Below are 18,594 nucleotides of genomic sequence, written 5' to 3' on the forward strand. Positions count from 1 at the left end.
CCACCTCTTCTCCATTCTCCATTAGATTCTGGGCCCAAGAACTGGCTCACATCTGGAAACTGAGCAAGGATGCTGACCATTTAGCATCATATGGGGTAGCTTTCCTCAGCCTCCTGATCATCTATTCTTGACTTATTTGTTGTATAAAATAGGTATTGTTCTTGGTGGCTGCCTGTCTATCTTGCCCCCAAGAATACCGTGTCCTAGTAACCATTTTCATAGCTCCCCACAGGACAGGCCTCTCTGCTACTGCTCAGACCTTGACACTCATTACAATAATTGTGTGCACTTGACTGCACTCTATTAACTGCAGCCACCTGGACCCTACAACATCCGATCCTATTATCCCACTGCTATCAAGGAGCCCAGTTGTGTAACATCTCCTGCTCTTCTTCCCTGGCCTGCAGAAGGCAGAGTACCACTCAGCTTTCCCATGATATTTTTGCCCAATTCTCCAGTGTATTCCTTCTTGCTTTGGGAACTGTAGTGTCTTTCAGACCCTCTAGAATGCGGTTGGCCTTCCTCCAACATGCTCATTTCTCTGGGCGTTTTGATCCCTCCTTCCACTGTGTGCCATGGAAGTTCTAGTATCTCAGTTTAACTTAGTGTGGGCCTTAGCTTCCTCCAAGCTTTCAGGAGCATCCTATCAGGATATTCGTGTCACCTCCTCTGGTCCTCACCAGGGCATTAACTACCACATGTCCATGTATACAAATTCTTCATAAAATCAGATCACTCTTAAGTCTGCTCCTCTGATTTAGTACCTACTGTGGGCGTCAGTCCCACATGTACGCCCCGTGCTCTTGCCAACGAAATCCTTAGCTCCTTCAGGGTACAGGCCCTTTCCTCCCTTACAGTATCCACTTCCTGGGCAGGTATCTTATGACTTGATCCTAGTTATTCTACCTCAACTAATGAGGGCTATGAAGGGGCGTGAAGGGAGACTTTGAGGGGGAGGGGGTGTTGCCATGAAAGACAGAGGTCTCTGTACAGTCTTCAAACAAATGGGGAGCACTAGTCTTCAACTGAGGGAAGTGATTCACTTCTGCAGTCTCAGAGCTTTCGAGGCAGCCTGAGGATTCAAGATTTTCTCTTTTTCTTATTGAAGTACAGCTGATTTACATATTATCTTAGTTCCTGGCGTACAGGCACATTGCAGGTTGCTTCTCTTCCTGCCCGGTAATGCTTTTTCACTTCCTAAAAGGCATGAATTCCAGGTGTTACTTCCCAGTGAACCTTCAGCATTCAACTGCCCATCTCACAGATTGTCTCCAGGGATCCCAGTCTAAAAAGTTATTATCATCTTTCTCATTTGTACAGTGAGGCTTGCCAAAGTCCCAGGGGGTAGGTAGCAGAGCCAGACCACTAATCCAATTTTGTTAACATCAACTCAACTCATATCCTGGTCTACCACAACGCTAGCATTTGCCCCCCGCCCTGCATTCTAGCACTGTACCTAAGGATAGGATTGAATTTCCCGTTGGCTTTTCTTTGGGCTGTGATGGCACCAAGAGAAGACATTATCTTGACAGATGGAGTAATATGCCCTTCAGAGTTAAATAACTAACTACTTAGCAGAACACTCAAGAAACCTTTCTGCAATGGCATGAGCCATTCCATATTCATGCATGAATTCACCATCTTTCTTAATACCTACTGGTATCCCACAGAGGTTGAACATCCAGTTTAAATCCTCAAAGCCTTTCCTAACTGTTCAGGTCACATTTTTCGCTCTCCTTTAGCACAGTCATCAAGTCCTCAGTGGTAAGACAGAGAAAGTGCCAAGTGTCATTCTTTAGTACATTCTTGGGATGAATACTGTCTCATGTGCTCTTGCAGAAGCAGTATGGTATAGATGGGGAGAGGTTTCAGGTCATGTTCAAATTTTGACTCCACTCTTTATGAGCTATGACCTCTTAACAACTTGAGCATGTAGTAAGTTCTCTGTGTCTCGCTTACCTCGAACTGTCAAATTAAGTTAATAATAGCCACCTCATCACCCCATGATCAATCAATCCTGACATCATAAATAGTGGGATATCAAGCCCCTGACACGCCCCCTAAAGTGTTGTACTATGATGTATAACCTCCACTTATAAAAATAATTGTTGTCATAAATAATTAACCTGTCCATCGATCCATGTGGTGATGTCCCGCTCTCCCAGGCCGGACGAGGAATGGGCGTTCATGGCCAACAGGGCCGCTCTTCGTCCTGTCCGCCGTGGAAGGCGGGGTGTGGCATCCGGCCGGACTCTCGGTCTCCCACCCCTGCCTCAAGGCGTGGAAGGGGCCGGGGTCCTCTGAGCAGCAGACACTCTCGCCTCTCAGCTCCTCTGCAAGTGCCTCGCGAGCGGCCCTCCCCGCGGTGGGGGCGGGGCGGGGCGGGGCGGGCCCGGCGCCGCCTGCGCGCCCACGTTGGTGCGGGAGCGCGTCTGACCTGGGTGGTGCCCCTGCGTCCTCCCGGTCGCCCCCTGTGGTGCGGGGGGGCTGAGCGGTGCCTTCGTCCTCTCGGGTGCCCGCTGCGGTGAGCAGCTCCCTTGTGGGGACGAGACGGTAAGGGAGGCGCGCTTGTCGCCCTGGCGGGGCGGGTGCCGCCTCGCCGCGTGCCGCGGGGACTGGCTTGGCCAGGCGCGCGCCGCGTGTCCCTCCTTCGCCGGGTTGCACGCGGGCGTGGGAGCGATGGCGGCGGCCCGGCGACGCGAAGGGGGCCGTCCGGCTTTCCGGACAACCTCCGACCCCGCTCCCCACCCCGGGGCAGACGGAGGAGACTGAGGCGGCGCAGGCTTTGCCCGGCCCTGACCGTGAACGCGCACGTGGGCCCCACGCTTACGCAGGACGCCCCCCACCCCACGCCCGGCCGGGAACTGCTTTGGACAGTGTGTATTTTTTAATACCACACATTTTGAATATTATTGGGAACATTTTTTTTTTTTTAGATTTATTGATTGATTGATTGATTGGTATGTTGGGTCTTCATTTCTGTGCTAGGGCTTTCTCTAGTTGTGGCAAGTGGGGCCCACTCTTCATCGCGGTGCGCAGGCCTCTCACTATCGCGGCCTCTCCCGTTGCGGAGCACAGGCTCCAGACGCGCAGGCTCAGCAGTTGTGGCTCACGGGCCCAGTTGCTCCGTGGCATGTGGGATCTTCCCAGACCAGGGCACGAACCCATGTCCCCTGCATTAGCAGGCATTTTCTCAACCACTGCGCCACCAGGGAAGCCCTGGGAACATTTTAATGTGAATTTGATATTAGATGCTATTAAGGAAATATTTCTGTATTTTGGTGCTATAGTGGTATTGTGAATGGTTATTTCAGGAACTATGCTTTTTTTTAATGAGATGCAGCCTAAGGAATTTACGGTCAAGTGTCATGATATCTGTAATTTGGTTTTAAAAACCTAGAACAAATTAGATAAAAGCAAAATGTTAACAAATTATTAAATCTAGCCGATAGGTACATGGTACACTACACTATGCTGTCTACTTTTTTACATGTTTAAATTTTTCATTATAAAATTTTGAAATAAATCTTGCCATCTTAATGAGTATAAAATTATATGGAGGGAGAACAAATGGGGTACAGTGTAAGGTACATAGAAAGTGCTCAGTAAGTGTTCTACAGTATTCTCCTCCTACTGGGAATTCTCTGTTGTAGAGCGAGGACCCATGTGTTCCCTCAGAATAAGTGATGTGGTCCCTCTGAAATTAGTCTCACTTAGCACTCACCTATTAGGGTAATGAAGGGGAAATCAATGTTGTTTGTCAAACAAACACTATTAGCATGAGTACAGCATATGTTAATACTATTGCAGCTTGATGATAAATGATCAATAAGTGAAGTAGACACCTACAATACCAAATCAGCTGTGACTTTCCTGCCATTTGATAGGCATCCATTAAGTGATTGATGCTTATTAAAGGATTGACAGGTCAGCAAATATCTTGATTTTCTGTGCTTCAGAGATGTTCCAGTCCATGAAGATATGATTTCAGGAGGTTAATATGCATTTAGCATATAAATAGCTTACAAAGAGGAAGTGCATGTTTTCTTACCACCCCATTAGGCTATTTGATAATTTTATATTCTGTAAATTGCTTTCAAAATCTACGAGAGTATAGAAATTATTTGGAATAATTCTCTCATTTCAAAGATGAAGAAACTTAAGTTCAGGGAAATCTAAGGGCTGCCCAGACCAGAAAATAGGACCTTCAGTTTTCAGTTCTGTGTCGTGATATATAAAATGCATACCAAGGATGCTTTAAAACAAAACAAAACTTTGGATGGGACTTTAACATAACGTGGAAATTACTCTGTATTATATTCTCAAATAATTTTGGTTCCATCAAATACATATTAATTGTTTACCATTGTTGACAAGCGATCGGGATGCTACAGGAAATGAACTGTGTTTCTTGCCTTCAGCCAGCTCACAACCTAGTGAGGAAATGAAATGAACAACGGTAAACAAGTCAGCTGAGAGCTGTGGCGACATCCAATAGAGAGGAATGGATTATGCCAGAGTTGGCCACGCAAACAGAGTAGCTGTCATGGAGGAACTGGGTTTAATCCAGGTCGCAAAGACAATAAACTTTTATTCCCTGGATGAAGTAAGAATGACAAGGGACAGTATGAGTAATGACACAAAAACGTAAAAGGGCTTGGTGCCTTCAGAGAAAAATGAAGCATGTGGTGCAGTTTGGTGTGTGCACTAGGAAGGTGGGGTATCAGGAGATGAAGTTACCTGGGAATGGTCCTCAACTCTGGCTTTGTATTAGAATCACCTGGCAACTTTCAAAAAATACTGATGTCCAGGCCCCACTTCCAAACCAAATGGTACCTGGATACTTGAGGGCGGCTGCAGGCACGGGTATTTGAAGTTCCCCAGGTGATCCTTGTGTACGAGGTTGAATGCCAGTGAATTTAGGTGAGCTTGCTATGAAAGGAAAAGTTTTTAGGTCAGTAGTTATCTGGATCATGCTGATCTGATCCAAGATCAGATCCTGAATATTAAATGACTTTTTATTTCTGAGCAAGTAGTCTCAACATAAAGAGAGTAGCTTTGATGACTCAGGGACCTAACTTTTGCTGAAACTACTAGTTTTAGTTGTTAAAACACTTCCTAACTCTCCATAATAAAATAAAATCTCAGAATCAGGATAAGAAACTCAAAACTTAAAAATTAAAAGATTCTATTTGCTCAAATTTAATTCCCACTCAGATGACTAGGGACACTAGTATCAAAGAAAGCCCAATGTAGGATAATTTAAACTTTCCTGGATTTGCCAGATTCTCATATTACAAACCCAACCCAGAAGTTCTCCAGTGTTGTTTTAATTCAATCATTTAACTTTCATTTATTTAAAAAATATTTATTGTGTATCTATGGTGTGCCAGGCACTGACCCAAGCTCTCCAGACACAGCTGTGAATAAGACACCCCAGCTGTGTGTCACAGAGCTCACATTCCATCAGAGGACTCCTTTCTTTCATTTCACTTCAGCACGTCTGATTCCACACTCTACTTCTTTGAACAACATAAGCAACTCAGAACGAATTTTGGATTTGATTAAAATATGTAATCATTTTTTCATCCCTCTTCCTACTGTCTTCTATTTTTCTTATTAATCTCTTAAAAACACCACTGTCACTACATGTCACTCCCAGTTCAAAGGTCTCCAGTAGATCCCCATGACTTATGGCAGTGAATCTGTGGTCAGTTTTTAACCTCCTCTCCCATCTCAGCCCTTTTTTGAGGACCACTGTTATGTCAGCTTCTGTTATTGAGGTGAATAGGGCACATTCCCCTGGTGTATCAGGTTGGAGAATAAAATACAAATCCCTTATGCTAACTTCAGCCACACCTGACCCCACAACTTGATCAACCTCTGATACAGGAACATTAGTGCACTTGGTGTTACGTACTTTCTGCATCCCTGCCTGGAGTCTCTTTCTTTGCTCTTTTTCTTCTACCATAAAGGCCCCAGTGCTTTCAGCATCTTCCACTCTTCAGCAATTACATTTTCTGTTTTCTTCAAATATTTTTCATGTTATTATTTTCATCTCTATTTACTTCAACAGATGAATAGCCTCTTGAGGGATCAGGACGGATTTCATAAATATGTGCATTGTTCATAGCCCATGGAAGTGCTGGGCACACGGAGGCAGTACAGGATGAATACAAGAGCTTTGGGCTTAGAATCTGACAGACTGAAGAAGGGAAGGAAAAACTATATCGTTTTTAAAAATTGCAAATCTGAGTCTGTTAACTTGCCAACAAGGGAACATACAGCAGTGAAGAAATTCACTTAGTTGTTCATTGGATAGAAAAAGAAATAAAGGGATTTTAAGTGCCTGAAAGTCAGAGTTAATGGTGGCTGTGTCAGATACTTGTTAACTGAAGGCTAGCATTGTAGATAGAACAGAATGAGTCCATGGATCCAGCACAATTGGTTGAAATAAGCCTCATTGTTCATTTTTATGGACAGTGTCTTCAGTTAGGTCTGTAAGGATCTAGAACACTGGGGTCATTCAAAGTTCATATCTTCTATTTGCTTCAGCTGTTTAGAGTCAGGTATTATGACACACAACAGTGAATTTTGATATCTCCTCCGAATTTACTACCTTAAGTGGAAAATGTCCTCTGTGAAGGTTTGTTTAAAACTTTTAAAATAGTTAGCATGTATACATTGTCTAGCATGTTGTACACACTTAATACAATTAATGTGACATTTTTATTAAATAATACTTACTAATTGATTAATTTTTAAATCAGTCCCAAAAGGCATGTCCTTAATTTTTATTATCTTTGGAAAGAATTTGGAGAATGAGGAGAGCTGAATGTATTGATTTTAATAAGTATATTAAGGGGTTATATATAATTCATTTGTAGTTGGACAATGCAATCTGAATTAATTTTTCTTTAAATTTATTGATGTTGGATTTATGGCCCAAATGTGGTTTATTTTCTATGAAAATGGATTCTATCCTGATCATTGGTCATAGTGAGTTTTTCTATATTCATGCTGATTTTCTGTCCAAGCATTTTACTAATTATTAAAAGAAGGGTGTTGATTTCTCCACGTATAATTATGTCTTCTATTTCTCCTTTCAGTTCTATCAGGTTTTCTTAAAATCGACTTAATTTTTTAGAGCAGTTTTCAGTTCACAGCAGAAGTGAGTAGAAGGTACAGAGATTCCCATATATTCCTTGTCCTGACACACGCACAGCCTCTCCCTTTATCAATATCCCCCACCAGAGGGGTACATTTTTTACAGTCGGCGAACTTGCATTGACACATCAGTATAATCCAAAGTCCGTGGTTTACATATAATTACATACAACACAAAGGTTTTTAGTTGTACTTAGGAGGAATAGGGGAAATTGTCTAATTTGTCTTCTCAGAAGCAGGAATCCCAATGCAATATTTAAAAAATCAAAATGTATGCCAAAAATCCATGTAAACAAAACGTCAGAATTTTTAAATAAAGACAGGATCAGTATTACTGAATTTCCTCTTATTTCGAGCTCCAGTATGACCCTTCACAGCACTGTTATTGATATTCTTTATATTTAAAATTTAGGATTTACCTTCATATAGCAAACAAACAACCAGTGGCTTAAATAAGAGAGAAGTTTCTTTCTTGTGTAGAGAAAGTCCCGAGTCAGCAGCTCTGGGCTGGGAGAGAGCTCCACGGCACTAGCAGGACTTCGGGCTCCTGACTTTTCATCCCACCACTTTCAGCCTATGCTTTTTTTTTTTTTTTTTTTTTCAAGGTCACCTTGTGATGTGCATCACTGTGTTGAGTGAGAAGAAGGAGAAATGACAGAAGAGCACAGAGGGGTCCTCTCTCAGCTGAGACAGCAATTTTCAAGGAGCCTTTCCACAATTCTACACATTTCCACATGCATCTTCTTGGTAAAGATTCATCCCTTTGCCATTTCTAGCTGGTAAAGAAGGTTGGGGGTAGAGTCTTTTATTCTGGGCTGCAGTGTGCTCAGCTGAAAATCAGAGTTCCCTATTTAAACAAGAGGAGACCAGATGTTGGGGGAAGGGAATTAGCAATCTCTAACAAACATATAATACCGTGCTAGATCCCAAAGTATGAGGGAGGCTGACCCAATTCCTGTTTATTTCATAATGCCATAAATATTGGTAAATAGCGATAATTTTCTTCGGAGGAAAATGTAAAGTCAAATGCACTAAGTATAGGTTCAAGAATTCTAAGGTGCATGCATACCGAGAATAGCTGAAAATAACAGCGCTAACAGTTTCGCTCACTTATCTTCCTAGGGCTGATTTGGAGGTTCTACCTTATCATCCTGGTCAATATGAATGGGTGTGATTTTAGATCCAAGGGGTAGTTTATCCCATTTACTGGGAAAATATATGTGTTTTTTTTTTTCTTCATGTCAGGCCCATTGCTCTGAATATTAAAGAGGCAAGTTCTCATCAGCTTCACGATACTGTGGTTGATGTCAGTATGTTCTCACTTCCTGAGCTTAAATCCCCTTACTTCTCACTGCTGACAGCTGTCTAGCAGGGCTGTAAAGTTTTCCAGGGCAACTATTCAGTCCAGAGCAGCATATCTATTTGAGGAAGAAACTTACATTGTAACAATTTTGAACAAGGTTAATAGGTTTTTTGTTTTGTTTTGTTACCGGGCTGGGAGCTCCAAACCAGTGCTAAAAGGCAGGGTTTTATTAAATCTTTAAGGGAAAACACAATAAAGCCATGGATCTGCAATAGGAAAAGTTTTGTTTGTTTAAAGGCCAAAATACATCAATCAATTCATCAATCACACACAAAAAATATGAAGCACACATGGAGTAAAATATACCATTTTAGTTTCATTGCTTATATTTACCTGATTTATAGATTTTGATGGAACAGAGCATGTTAAAGACAAATTCAGAAAACATTTCAGTATACCTCAATTTGGGGGAACAAGGGCAGAAAAGAAAGAACTATTAAAAAGACTTGGTTAATCAGAAAACACTATTCAGATGCTAGGAATAGGATGCTGATGTCTCCTAAACATGAGTGATAAACACTTGGTACCATCTCTCAAAGAGATGAAGATAATCCCTTAAAGTTACACATTAGGAATGAGTCAGAGGCAGGGCTTGAACAGATCTACACCTTCTAACTACAGAAAAACATGCTGCTGTCCAGGTCGGGGGACATAGCAGGCATGAAAAGTAGTGAGGCAAAGGGGCAGCCAGGCCCATGCTTGAGAAGAGCAGAGAGGCAGGAGGGGGCAGCCCAAGGGTCCCCCAGTGTCGTTAGATCACTGACATGCGCTCTGCCGTCCGCTTGAGCTGAGGGTCTCAACATTTCTTTCACCTCTTACCACGGTTTTCTGAAATGTGATATTCCTGCATCACTGTTCATAGTTCTTCAGTTCTCTTCTACTCTTAAGCCACTGAAAGTGCCCACAGTGGTGAATTAGGAGGAACTTGTCCACAGGATTAAACGAAAATGGCCATATCCTCTTAACCCTGGAAGAAAATGAAATTAAGGTAAAGGGCCTTTCCTCTCCTAGGCTGGTGGCTTTGCACCCTGATTTATGGGCTGGTAGGAAAAAGCCATTCTGCACCCCGCTCCACTTTACACATACATCACATGCCTGCAGCGCACAGCCCCATGGAGGGGGCAACAACTGCCCGATTTGTCTTTGGAAAGTTTCTGTCTCTCCCTCCTGTGACTGGCTCATCTCCGCTTGCCGATGCTGTCCGTGTGGGGGTCACCGGTACCAGGGCCCTCCTGAGATGGTGATGCAGGCTCCTGCACTCAGAGTCCATCACGCTAATTTTCCCTTTGTCTCTGTTCTATAATTTCCCAGAAAATAGTTGTGTAATTCATTGGTGACTTGCTAGTATTGAGTTGCTGCAATTAATTCTTATGAGAGATGTTAAATTTAACAAGAGAACCCAAGAAAGAAATCTCTTAGTCCACAGGTACTCACTGGTGAATAAAATGTCATGGAGAAAATAGATAGGGCTGTTAGGATTTCAAGTCACTCTCTAGAGATTTCTGCCAGGATTAACCTCCTCCCCAGGGGAGAATCGGGAGCTCCCTGGCTACCAACAGCTCCCTGGTTGTCCTTCCAACTTGAAGGAAATGCATGGACCATGGCCATATTCTGTCCTCAGAAGCTCCACTGGACTCTCTAGTCACCTCAAAGCCCAGGGGCTGAGAATGGGAAAGAAGAAACTTATGTAATTATGAGAAATATCTATAGCTGCAACTTCAGCCTCCTGGATTCCAGAAGATCTGTTCCGTGTTCCACATTGTAATTCAAGACTGCATGAGTAGGAAGAAAATATATGTGGCATGGAAGAAGCGTGAAGTAAAGTTTAAAATAGTAAAGTAATATATATTCAGTCACAACACTGTAGATAATCCTGTTTAAGAAATGTTTCTTTCCTTTGTTTAATTTAGTCCATCAGATGTCTGTGGCATCATCGTAAGATTTTAAACCAAAGAGATGAGTTCACTATGTTAAAGGAGAAAAATTCTCTTCAGAAATGTTAGCAAAAATGGGTTGAAATGTTGAATATCATTCTCTCAGATAAATCTGACAGAATACAAATCTCTCTTAATAGGTCTTATCCTCTTTTAAAAAATGCACCGGGAAAAAAATGGCCTCTTCTCTTCACATGCTTTGAATGGATTTAATCCTCCTCATTTGTCTCCTGACTTTTAGCTGCAAAACAAAGGACATGGAAGACCAAGGTAGGAGCTTAGATTCCTGCATAAAATGGGATTTGGGATTTATTCAGGATGTAGCCCAATCCAGAAGAAATCATAACCCAGAACAGTTGCCAAACTAGAAGCCAGTTTTGAGTTTTCCTGTCACCTGATATTTTCTGACCTTGCATTTTGTTCAGACTCAGAAGTCATTTGGACTTTAATCAAATTTGTAGAGTAATCAAGCTGGCAGCATCAACAAATGCAGTGTATATAGATTTTCTGTTCCTCAGAACATGGGTATCCCCTACCAGGAGTTGATTCTTGTATTTGTTTGGTGGTGGGGTGGAGGGACTGAATTGAATGATTTCTTCTTTATTAAAGAAATAATACTCAGGACTTTGAGATCACACTGTCTTTGGTTGAGTTATAAGCTTTTATAATGCAGTATCCCTTAATGTTGACCAAATTAATAATTATGTTTACCTCTTCCTTAAGTTTCCTGAATTCTTTTTTCCTAGCTTTATTGAGATATAATTGACATAATGACATTGTGTGAGTTTAAGGTGTACAAGGTGATGATTTGATACATGTATATATTGCTAAATGCTTACCACAATAAGGTTAGTTAACAAGGTTAGTTCACGTAATTACCGTTTTCTTGTTGTTGTTTCTGTTGTTATGGTGAGAACATTAAAGCTCTAATTTCATAGCAACATTCAAGTATCCAATACAGTATCGTTAACTATGGTCACCACGCTGTACCCTGGAGCCCTGGATCTTATTCATCTTATAACTGTAAGTTTGCACCCTTTGACCAGTATCTCGCCATTTCCCCAACTCCTCAAGCCCTGGCAATCACCATTCCCATGGTGATATTTATTTATTTAGTTTTATTCCCGTGGTAATATTTATTTTATTTTATTATTTGGAAACTTTCTGTTTCTATGAGGTCAATGTTTGTAAGTTCCACATACAATTGAGATTATACGCTTGGTAAGAGTTGGGAACCCCCATTCATGTCCAAAACAACAAACTCTTGGTTTAAAATACATACATTTTCCCAGAATAAAGAAGAGAATTTGCTGTAAGATATTCTTCACTTAAAGTTTAAATCAGTAAATATTGAAAAGAACAAAATTCCTGAAACCTAAAATGTAAAATATGTTTTAACAAGCCAAGGATTCTACTGTATTGATCATATAAGTCACTGGAATAATCCAAACGTGATTCCTTTCTCAAATTAGAAACACTATTTCAGCAAGGTAGTCAACGTTTGAGTCAATGTTTGGTAGAGACCTGTGCTTGCATGTGTGAGTGTTACTGAACCAGTATGATCCAATCACTTTAAAAATTTCTTATATTCTCAGAACTAGGCAGTTTGGGCTTGGTGAGGATTCATGAGAATTGCTCTGTCAATTAACAGTAGAAGAACGGAGAGAGTTAGATAACCTAAAGCTCAGAAAATCTTTAGGATTCACAATGGTGAGATATTTTAAGGTAGAAATCAATCATGTGGATTTCAATTTTAGATTCCTAAGAACAGATGCAACAGAGGATGTCAGGTGTGGACTGATGAGCCCTCCTTCTCACGGGTTACACAGCGAAACAGGTTATTGAGAAGTAGGGGCTACCCTGAGACAGAGAATTATGATGTCCTACAGTTCATAAGTATGTGTTCAACAACAGGCACTCTAAGTAACACGAAAAAGGCTGAAGATTTCTGGAGAAAACTTGGAATACTTCATGGCTAAGCTAAGTCTGTATGAAGATTACTAAGAGATGTCACAACAGAGTCATTATAGCATCGTGCCTGTAATTAACAATACTGCATTATACACTGAAAAATTTGCCGAGAGGGTAGAGCTCATGTTAAATGTTCTTACCACAATTTTAAAAAACTGATAAACTTATTTTAAAAAGAAGTACAAAGAAATCTTAAACTTTATTCAGTAGTTTTAGTCCCGTGGTAATATTTATTTTATTTTATGATTTTGAAACTTTCTTGTGAATATTGTATTATGCTACAAATAGTCATTTCCATATTATATGTCATGATTTCAATGTATGGGAAAAGAGACACAAATCTGAAGTTCAAGAAATTAAGTTAAATCTTATGTTAAACTTGAAATGAAAATTATATAAACTCAAGATTTTTAAAAAAAATAACGCATCCATGAAAGGGCCCATGAGCAGGAATATCCAAGTAGAACTGAGTACCACTCGTATCCAAAGTTTGTTTTCTAAATACTGTTCTCCACTAGAGGGGACAGAGTTCTTTTCTTAAAATGGCTGCCTTCAGATCTGATAGGGAAAGTACAAGGTATTGGGACATCTTTTTGTACCAGAAAGCAAAGAGGCGTTCAAAGACCAATGGAGTTCTGTCAGAAGGACCCAGGACCCAGTTGAAAGGGCTTCTACTGACAAAACTTGAAACAATATGAGCAAAAATAATAATAATAAATGCATTTCATTGCAGCATGTTGAATATATACAATTTCAGTCCACTGAAACACAAACACACACACACACAGATACATAGGTAGGTAGATATATAGATGTATATATATCTCATTGTGGATTGAAATTTGAATTTGAAATTGAAATTACACACACATTAAAAAAAAAAGCTTTCACTGGAGATGACAGTTAACACCAACTTCTCACTTTAAAAGTAAATTAACAAGAAAGAATTAATTAGGCATTTATACTTTTATTTTAGTGACTATGAAATGTCACCAAATGGCCCTAATTGATGAGGAAACACTATTTTATTATAAAAGAAAATCAGCTAATGATTATAGATGAAATGACAGGGAGAAAAACACCACCATTGAATAGCTCCAAATAGATACTCGAGTCAGGCAAGGATCATTGGTGAATGCTAAAATCATTAAGTGAAAAGTGGGTGTGCTGAAAATACTGCCACCCTGATTAATTCCCAGTTGTAAAGGGGAAAATGTACCTTTACAGTGGAGAAATCTGTTTGTCACTCTCATGAGTAATGAGTCAACTAGTCATTTTGTGCCTCCTGATATGATGCAATATAAAGTACTCAGCATAACCAATGAGTTATTTTGTTAAAATTGTGATAAAATATACATAACATAAAATTTATTGTTTTAACCATTTCTAAGCACACAGTTCAATGGCATTAAGTACATTCAACATTGTTGTGCAGCCATCACCACTACCCATCACTAGAACTTGCTTTCATCATCCCACACTGAAACTTGGTAGCCGCTAAACTTGACTTCCCATTCCTCCCTTCCCCAAGACCCTGGGAACAACCATACCACTCTCTGTCTTTAAGAATTTGACCATTCTAGAAACTTCATATGTGTGGAATCATACAATATTTGTCCTTTTGTGATTGGTTTATTTCACTTAGTATAATGTCATCAAGATTTATTATCCATGTTATGGAGCGTGTCAGAATTTCCTTCTTTTTAAGGTTGAATAATATTCCTTTCTACATATATAAAAACATATTTTGTTTATCCACTCACTTATTGACAGGCATTTAAATGTGAGACTGCCCGTCATGCTCTTCTTTTTCCATATTGTTTTGGGTATTCAGGGTGCCTGAAGAATCCATATAAAATTTAGCATAGATTTTTCTACATCTGCAAGAAACATCATTGGGATTTTCATAGGGCTTGCATTGAGGCTGTAGATTGCTTTGGGTAGTATTGGCATCTTAACAATACAGAGCCTTCCAATGCAGGAACACAGAATATTTTTCCATTTGTTTTCTTTCATTTCTTTCAGCAGTGTTCTGTAGTTTTCAATGTACAAGTCTTTTAACTCCTTGGTTAAGTTTATTCTTAAGTATTTTATCCTTTGGGATGCTCTTGAGAATGTAATTGTTTTCTTAATTTCCTTTTTGGGTTGTTCATTGTCCACGTATAGAAATGCAGCTGATTTTTGCATGTTGACTTTGTATTCTGCAACTTCACTGAATTAGTTTATTAGTTCTAACAGGTTTTACAAAAATCTTGAGTGTTTTCTACATATAAGATCATGTTGTCTGTGAACTGAGATATTTTACTTTTTGCTTTCCAATTTGGATGACTTTTCTTTCTTTATTTTTCTTGCCCAATTTCTCTGGCTAGGACGTCCAGTCCTATGTTAAATAGGAGTAGCAAAAGTAGGGCTTTTTGTCTTATTCTTAATGCAAGAGGAAAAACTTTGCATCTTTCACCATTGAGCATGATGTTAGCTGTGAGTTTTTCATATATGAATTTTATTATTTTAAGGTAGTTTCCTTCAATTCCTAGTTAGTTGAGTGTTTTTATCATGAAAGTGTGTTGAATTTTTTCAAATGTTTTTTTGAAATAATAATTTTCTTTCTTTCTGTTATTGTGGTGTTTCACATCGATCAATTTTTGTATGTTGAACCAACCATGCCTTCCAGGTATAAACCCTTGTTAATCATGGGCATATCTTTTTAACATGCTGTTGGATTCAGTTTGCTAGTATTTTGTTGGGAATATTTGGATCAATATTCGTTAGCCATACTGGTATGTAGTTTTCTTTCCTTGTAGCGTCTTTGTCCCACTTTGGAATCAGGGTCATTCTGGCCTCATAGAATGAATTAGGAAATGCTCCCTCCCTTTCAACTTTTTGGAAGAATTTGAGATTCTGTTAATTCTTTTCAAACGTTTGGTAAAATTCACTAGTGAAGCCATCTGGCCTGAAACTTGTTTGTTGCGGTTTTTTTTAAATTACTGATGAAGTATCCTTATTTCTTATTGGTCTTTTGAGATTTTCTAATTCTCAATGATTAGACTTAGCAAGTTGTATGCATCTAGGAATTTGTGCATTTCTTGCAGGTTATCAAATTTGTTGGCATGTAATTCTTCATAGTAGTCCCTTGTGACTATTTTTACTTCTGTAAAGTAAGTACTAATGTCCCCACTTTTATTTCTGATTTTATTTATTGGAGACTTTTCTCTTTTTTTGTTAAGTTAATCTAGCTAAAGAGCGTTCAATTTTCTGATCTTTTTGAAGCAGAAACAAGGATCTTGGTTTCATTGATTTTCTCTATTGTCTTTCTATTGTCTATTTTATTTCTCTCTGCCCTAATATTTACTATGTTCTTCCTTCTAGCTTTGAATTTAGTTTTTTCTTCTTTTTCTAGTTCTTTAAGGTATAAAGTTAGGCTGTTCATTTGTGACATTTGTTCTTTTTTAATATAAGCATTTAGAACTATAAATTTCTCTCAGCTGAAAATGTCTGATTTTAAAAATTTGTATATGGATTTTATGTTTTCTAATATACATATATCTATGTATGTGAGCTGTGTAGCATGTATATATGATACAAATATGGCAAAATGTTGACAATTGTTTGATTTAGGTGGTGAGATATGGAGGATGCTTGTACTGTTCTTCTTGCTTTTAAATATGTTTAATATTGTTAGAAATAAAATGCTTAGGGACTTCCCTGGCGGTCCAGTGGTTAGGACATCGCCTTCCAGTGCAGGGGGTGCAGGCTCGATCACTGGTCGGGGAGCCAAGATCCCACATGCCTCGCAGCCAAAAAAACAAAACATAAAACAGAAGCAATACTGCAACAAATTCAACAAAGACTTTAAAAATGTTCCACATCAAAAACAAAATCTTTTAAAAAAATGCTTAAAATTCAAGAGGTTATCTAAGTTGGGTGGAACAAGATTAAAGAGGATTTGGAAACCCCTCAGAAGAGCTTAGACTATGGTGGAAATAAACAGGGAGCTGAAGTAGCTAAACGAAGTTCACTGTGGTTCAAATGCTCCCCACTTCCAATAACCTCTCATTCACGTCTCTCTAGCATATGTGTGTTTGATGGTTATAAGCGGGGTGCTGATGTTTTTCTTCCCAGTAGATTATAAGGAGCTTGAATATAGCGACATAATACTCCTTGTAGCATCTACACATTCAGGTAGTGCAATAATTGTAAGTCACCAAGTGACTCATGAAAACTGCAAGCGGGAGATGCTAGATTACCAAAAAAAAAATGCTATACTCCTCCACTCCGACCTTTATCCATGCCTCTTTGCAATGTGACTTTACAGGACTTCCAGCAAGAGGCAGAACCTATTCCTCAGTCTTTGCATCTGGACTGTACTTCCTTTGACCACAGAACATGGCAGGAATGATGCTGTACCAGTTCTGGGCTTACTTCTCAAGAGGCCCTGCATGCCTCCTTCTCTCCCAGAACCCTCCCAGCCACCGTGTGAACTGACAGAGGCTGGCCTGCTGTGTATTAAAAGATAGTTTCTCTATTGTCCCCAGTACCTCAGCTAAGAAGCAGCCAAGCCTCAGAAGCGGAGCCTGCTCACTGACCGGAAGCCGACCACAGGTGCACTGAGGAACCAAACTGAGCACAGAAGTGCTGACGCACAGAGCTGGAAGCTAAATAAATGTTTGTTGTTTTAAGTTACTCTGTTTGGGGTGCTGTTTTGCACAGAGAAAGATAAGTGATGCGAGGGAAGAAGGGGAGGAATAAGAAAAAGAAGAGAGAAGGAGGCAGGAAGGGAGAAGAGAGGACCTGAACATACGGATGACTTTCTTCATGAAGTCCTGAATCCTATATTTTATTTAATCAGAGTTGCTGCTGCATTGGTAGCATTCAGCAGAGTCACAAAAGTTATGTTGCATTCCTTCTATTTTATCAAACTTGAGATTTGAAATATTCATACAGATAAAAGAACACATTACAATTCAGGAGAAATTTCTTCATTTGCCATTAGTTCAGAAGCAGCATCTGGCTTCCAGCAATGGGTAGGTACTTAGTCTCACCGAACAATTTTTCCTTTGATTAAGCCCACATACCAGAACATTGTTGCTTTCCTGTGTCTATTAGGATACTGATGCTTTACTTTTTCAAGGCTGTTGATAGAGGTTTGAGTGAGGTGATCTTTTGTAAAGACATTGACCAGATTCCTGAATCCACAGGAATTCTGGACTGTAATCAGAAGCCTCTAATTTCTTTTTATCCTCACCTCCATCCACCTCCTCTGAGTATAACAAATATGTACATCAGGAAACACATGTGGGACATTATCCAGTGAAAACTACCGATAAAGACCTGAAAAATATTGATCAATATCAAAGTTGAGTTTATCAAAGTTTATAATTATCTATTTGACCTACCATCGGAATGTCAGTGTTCTATCTTGATGCTATGCAAAGACCTCAAAGAATATCTATGGACAGAGGAGCTTAAAGAAAAAAGTAGAAGAGGTAAAATGAGAGAAATATCAAACCGAATAATCACTCAATTGCTTACCTCCCTGCTGAGGGTTTTGAAAATTTGCAAGAAGCTTGGGTAACTAAGAGGCAGAGGTGCTTGTGTTATCAGAGAATAGACTGGAGAAAACAGAGGAGACCTGGGACAGAGACATCAGAGCTGCTTTTGCTTCTGTAATTTTGGCTTCAGCCATCTTTCTTTTAGATCTTGATCTTTTCATTCAGTGGACTCCTCTAGCAGATCAAAAAAACATTACTAATGCCAATAAATTTAATTTAATTTATCAGTATTCCTGGACCTGTTAAGCAGTCACGTCAATGCGTTTCCATGCCCCTCCCGTCCCTCCCTCACTCCAGGGTAAGAAAGGCTGGAGGAGACCAATGGTTCCCAACACATCTGTGCAATGGAATTGTGCTAGATGTTTTAAAACATACAGATGTCCATCTGGATGGACATCTCTGAGGGCAGGAGCCTGATCACCTAAATTCAGAAAACTCCCCCAGTTAATTTTCCTGCAGCCATCCAGGTGCTGGTTCATGACCAGATTTTTGGAAACCACTGGACAAGATGAAATTATGGCCAAGAGTCTATGATAAGGTATTTGTAGAGCTTTTGGTAGATTGATTTCTGTAGCATTAGTTTGGGCACTTACGTGAATACACCATTTGA

The 18,594-nt window shown here is 39.8% G+C and overlaps 2 protein-coding genes across 2 annotated transcripts in view; one reads left to right on the top strand and one right to left on the bottom strand.

Annotated features, from left to right (window-relative positions):
- The window catches only part of LOC137755874 (dnaJ homolog subfamily C member 14-like), a 42,948-nt gene extending 33,148 nt beyond the window's left edge, over positions 1-9,800 (bottom strand). The window contains 3 exon segments of the mRNA XM_068531993.1: positions 2,127-2,795; positions 4,845-4,932; positions 9,723-9,800. Of these exon segments, the coding sequence (XP_068388094.1) occupies positions 2,127-2,795; positions 4,845-4,932; positions 9,723-9,800 (835 nt within the window).
- The window catches only part of KCNU1 (potassium calcium-activated channel subfamily U member 1), a 175,196-nt gene continuing 159,444 nt past the window's right edge, over positions 2,843-18,594 (top strand). The window contains 3 exon segments of the mRNA XM_068531985.1: positions 2,843-2,876; positions 7,773-7,914; positions 10,605-10,734. The gene's annotated coding sequence lies outside the window, so the exon portion shown is untranslated.

This window comes from Eschrichtius robustus, chromosome 21 (assembly GCF_028021215.1).
Source record: "Eschrichtius robustus isolate mEscRob2 chromosome 21, mEscRob2.pri, whole genome shotgun sequence".
Classification (NCBI taxonomy): domain Eukaryota; kingdom Metazoa; phylum Chordata; class Mammalia; order Artiodactyla; family Eschrichtiidae; genus Eschrichtius; species Eschrichtius robustus.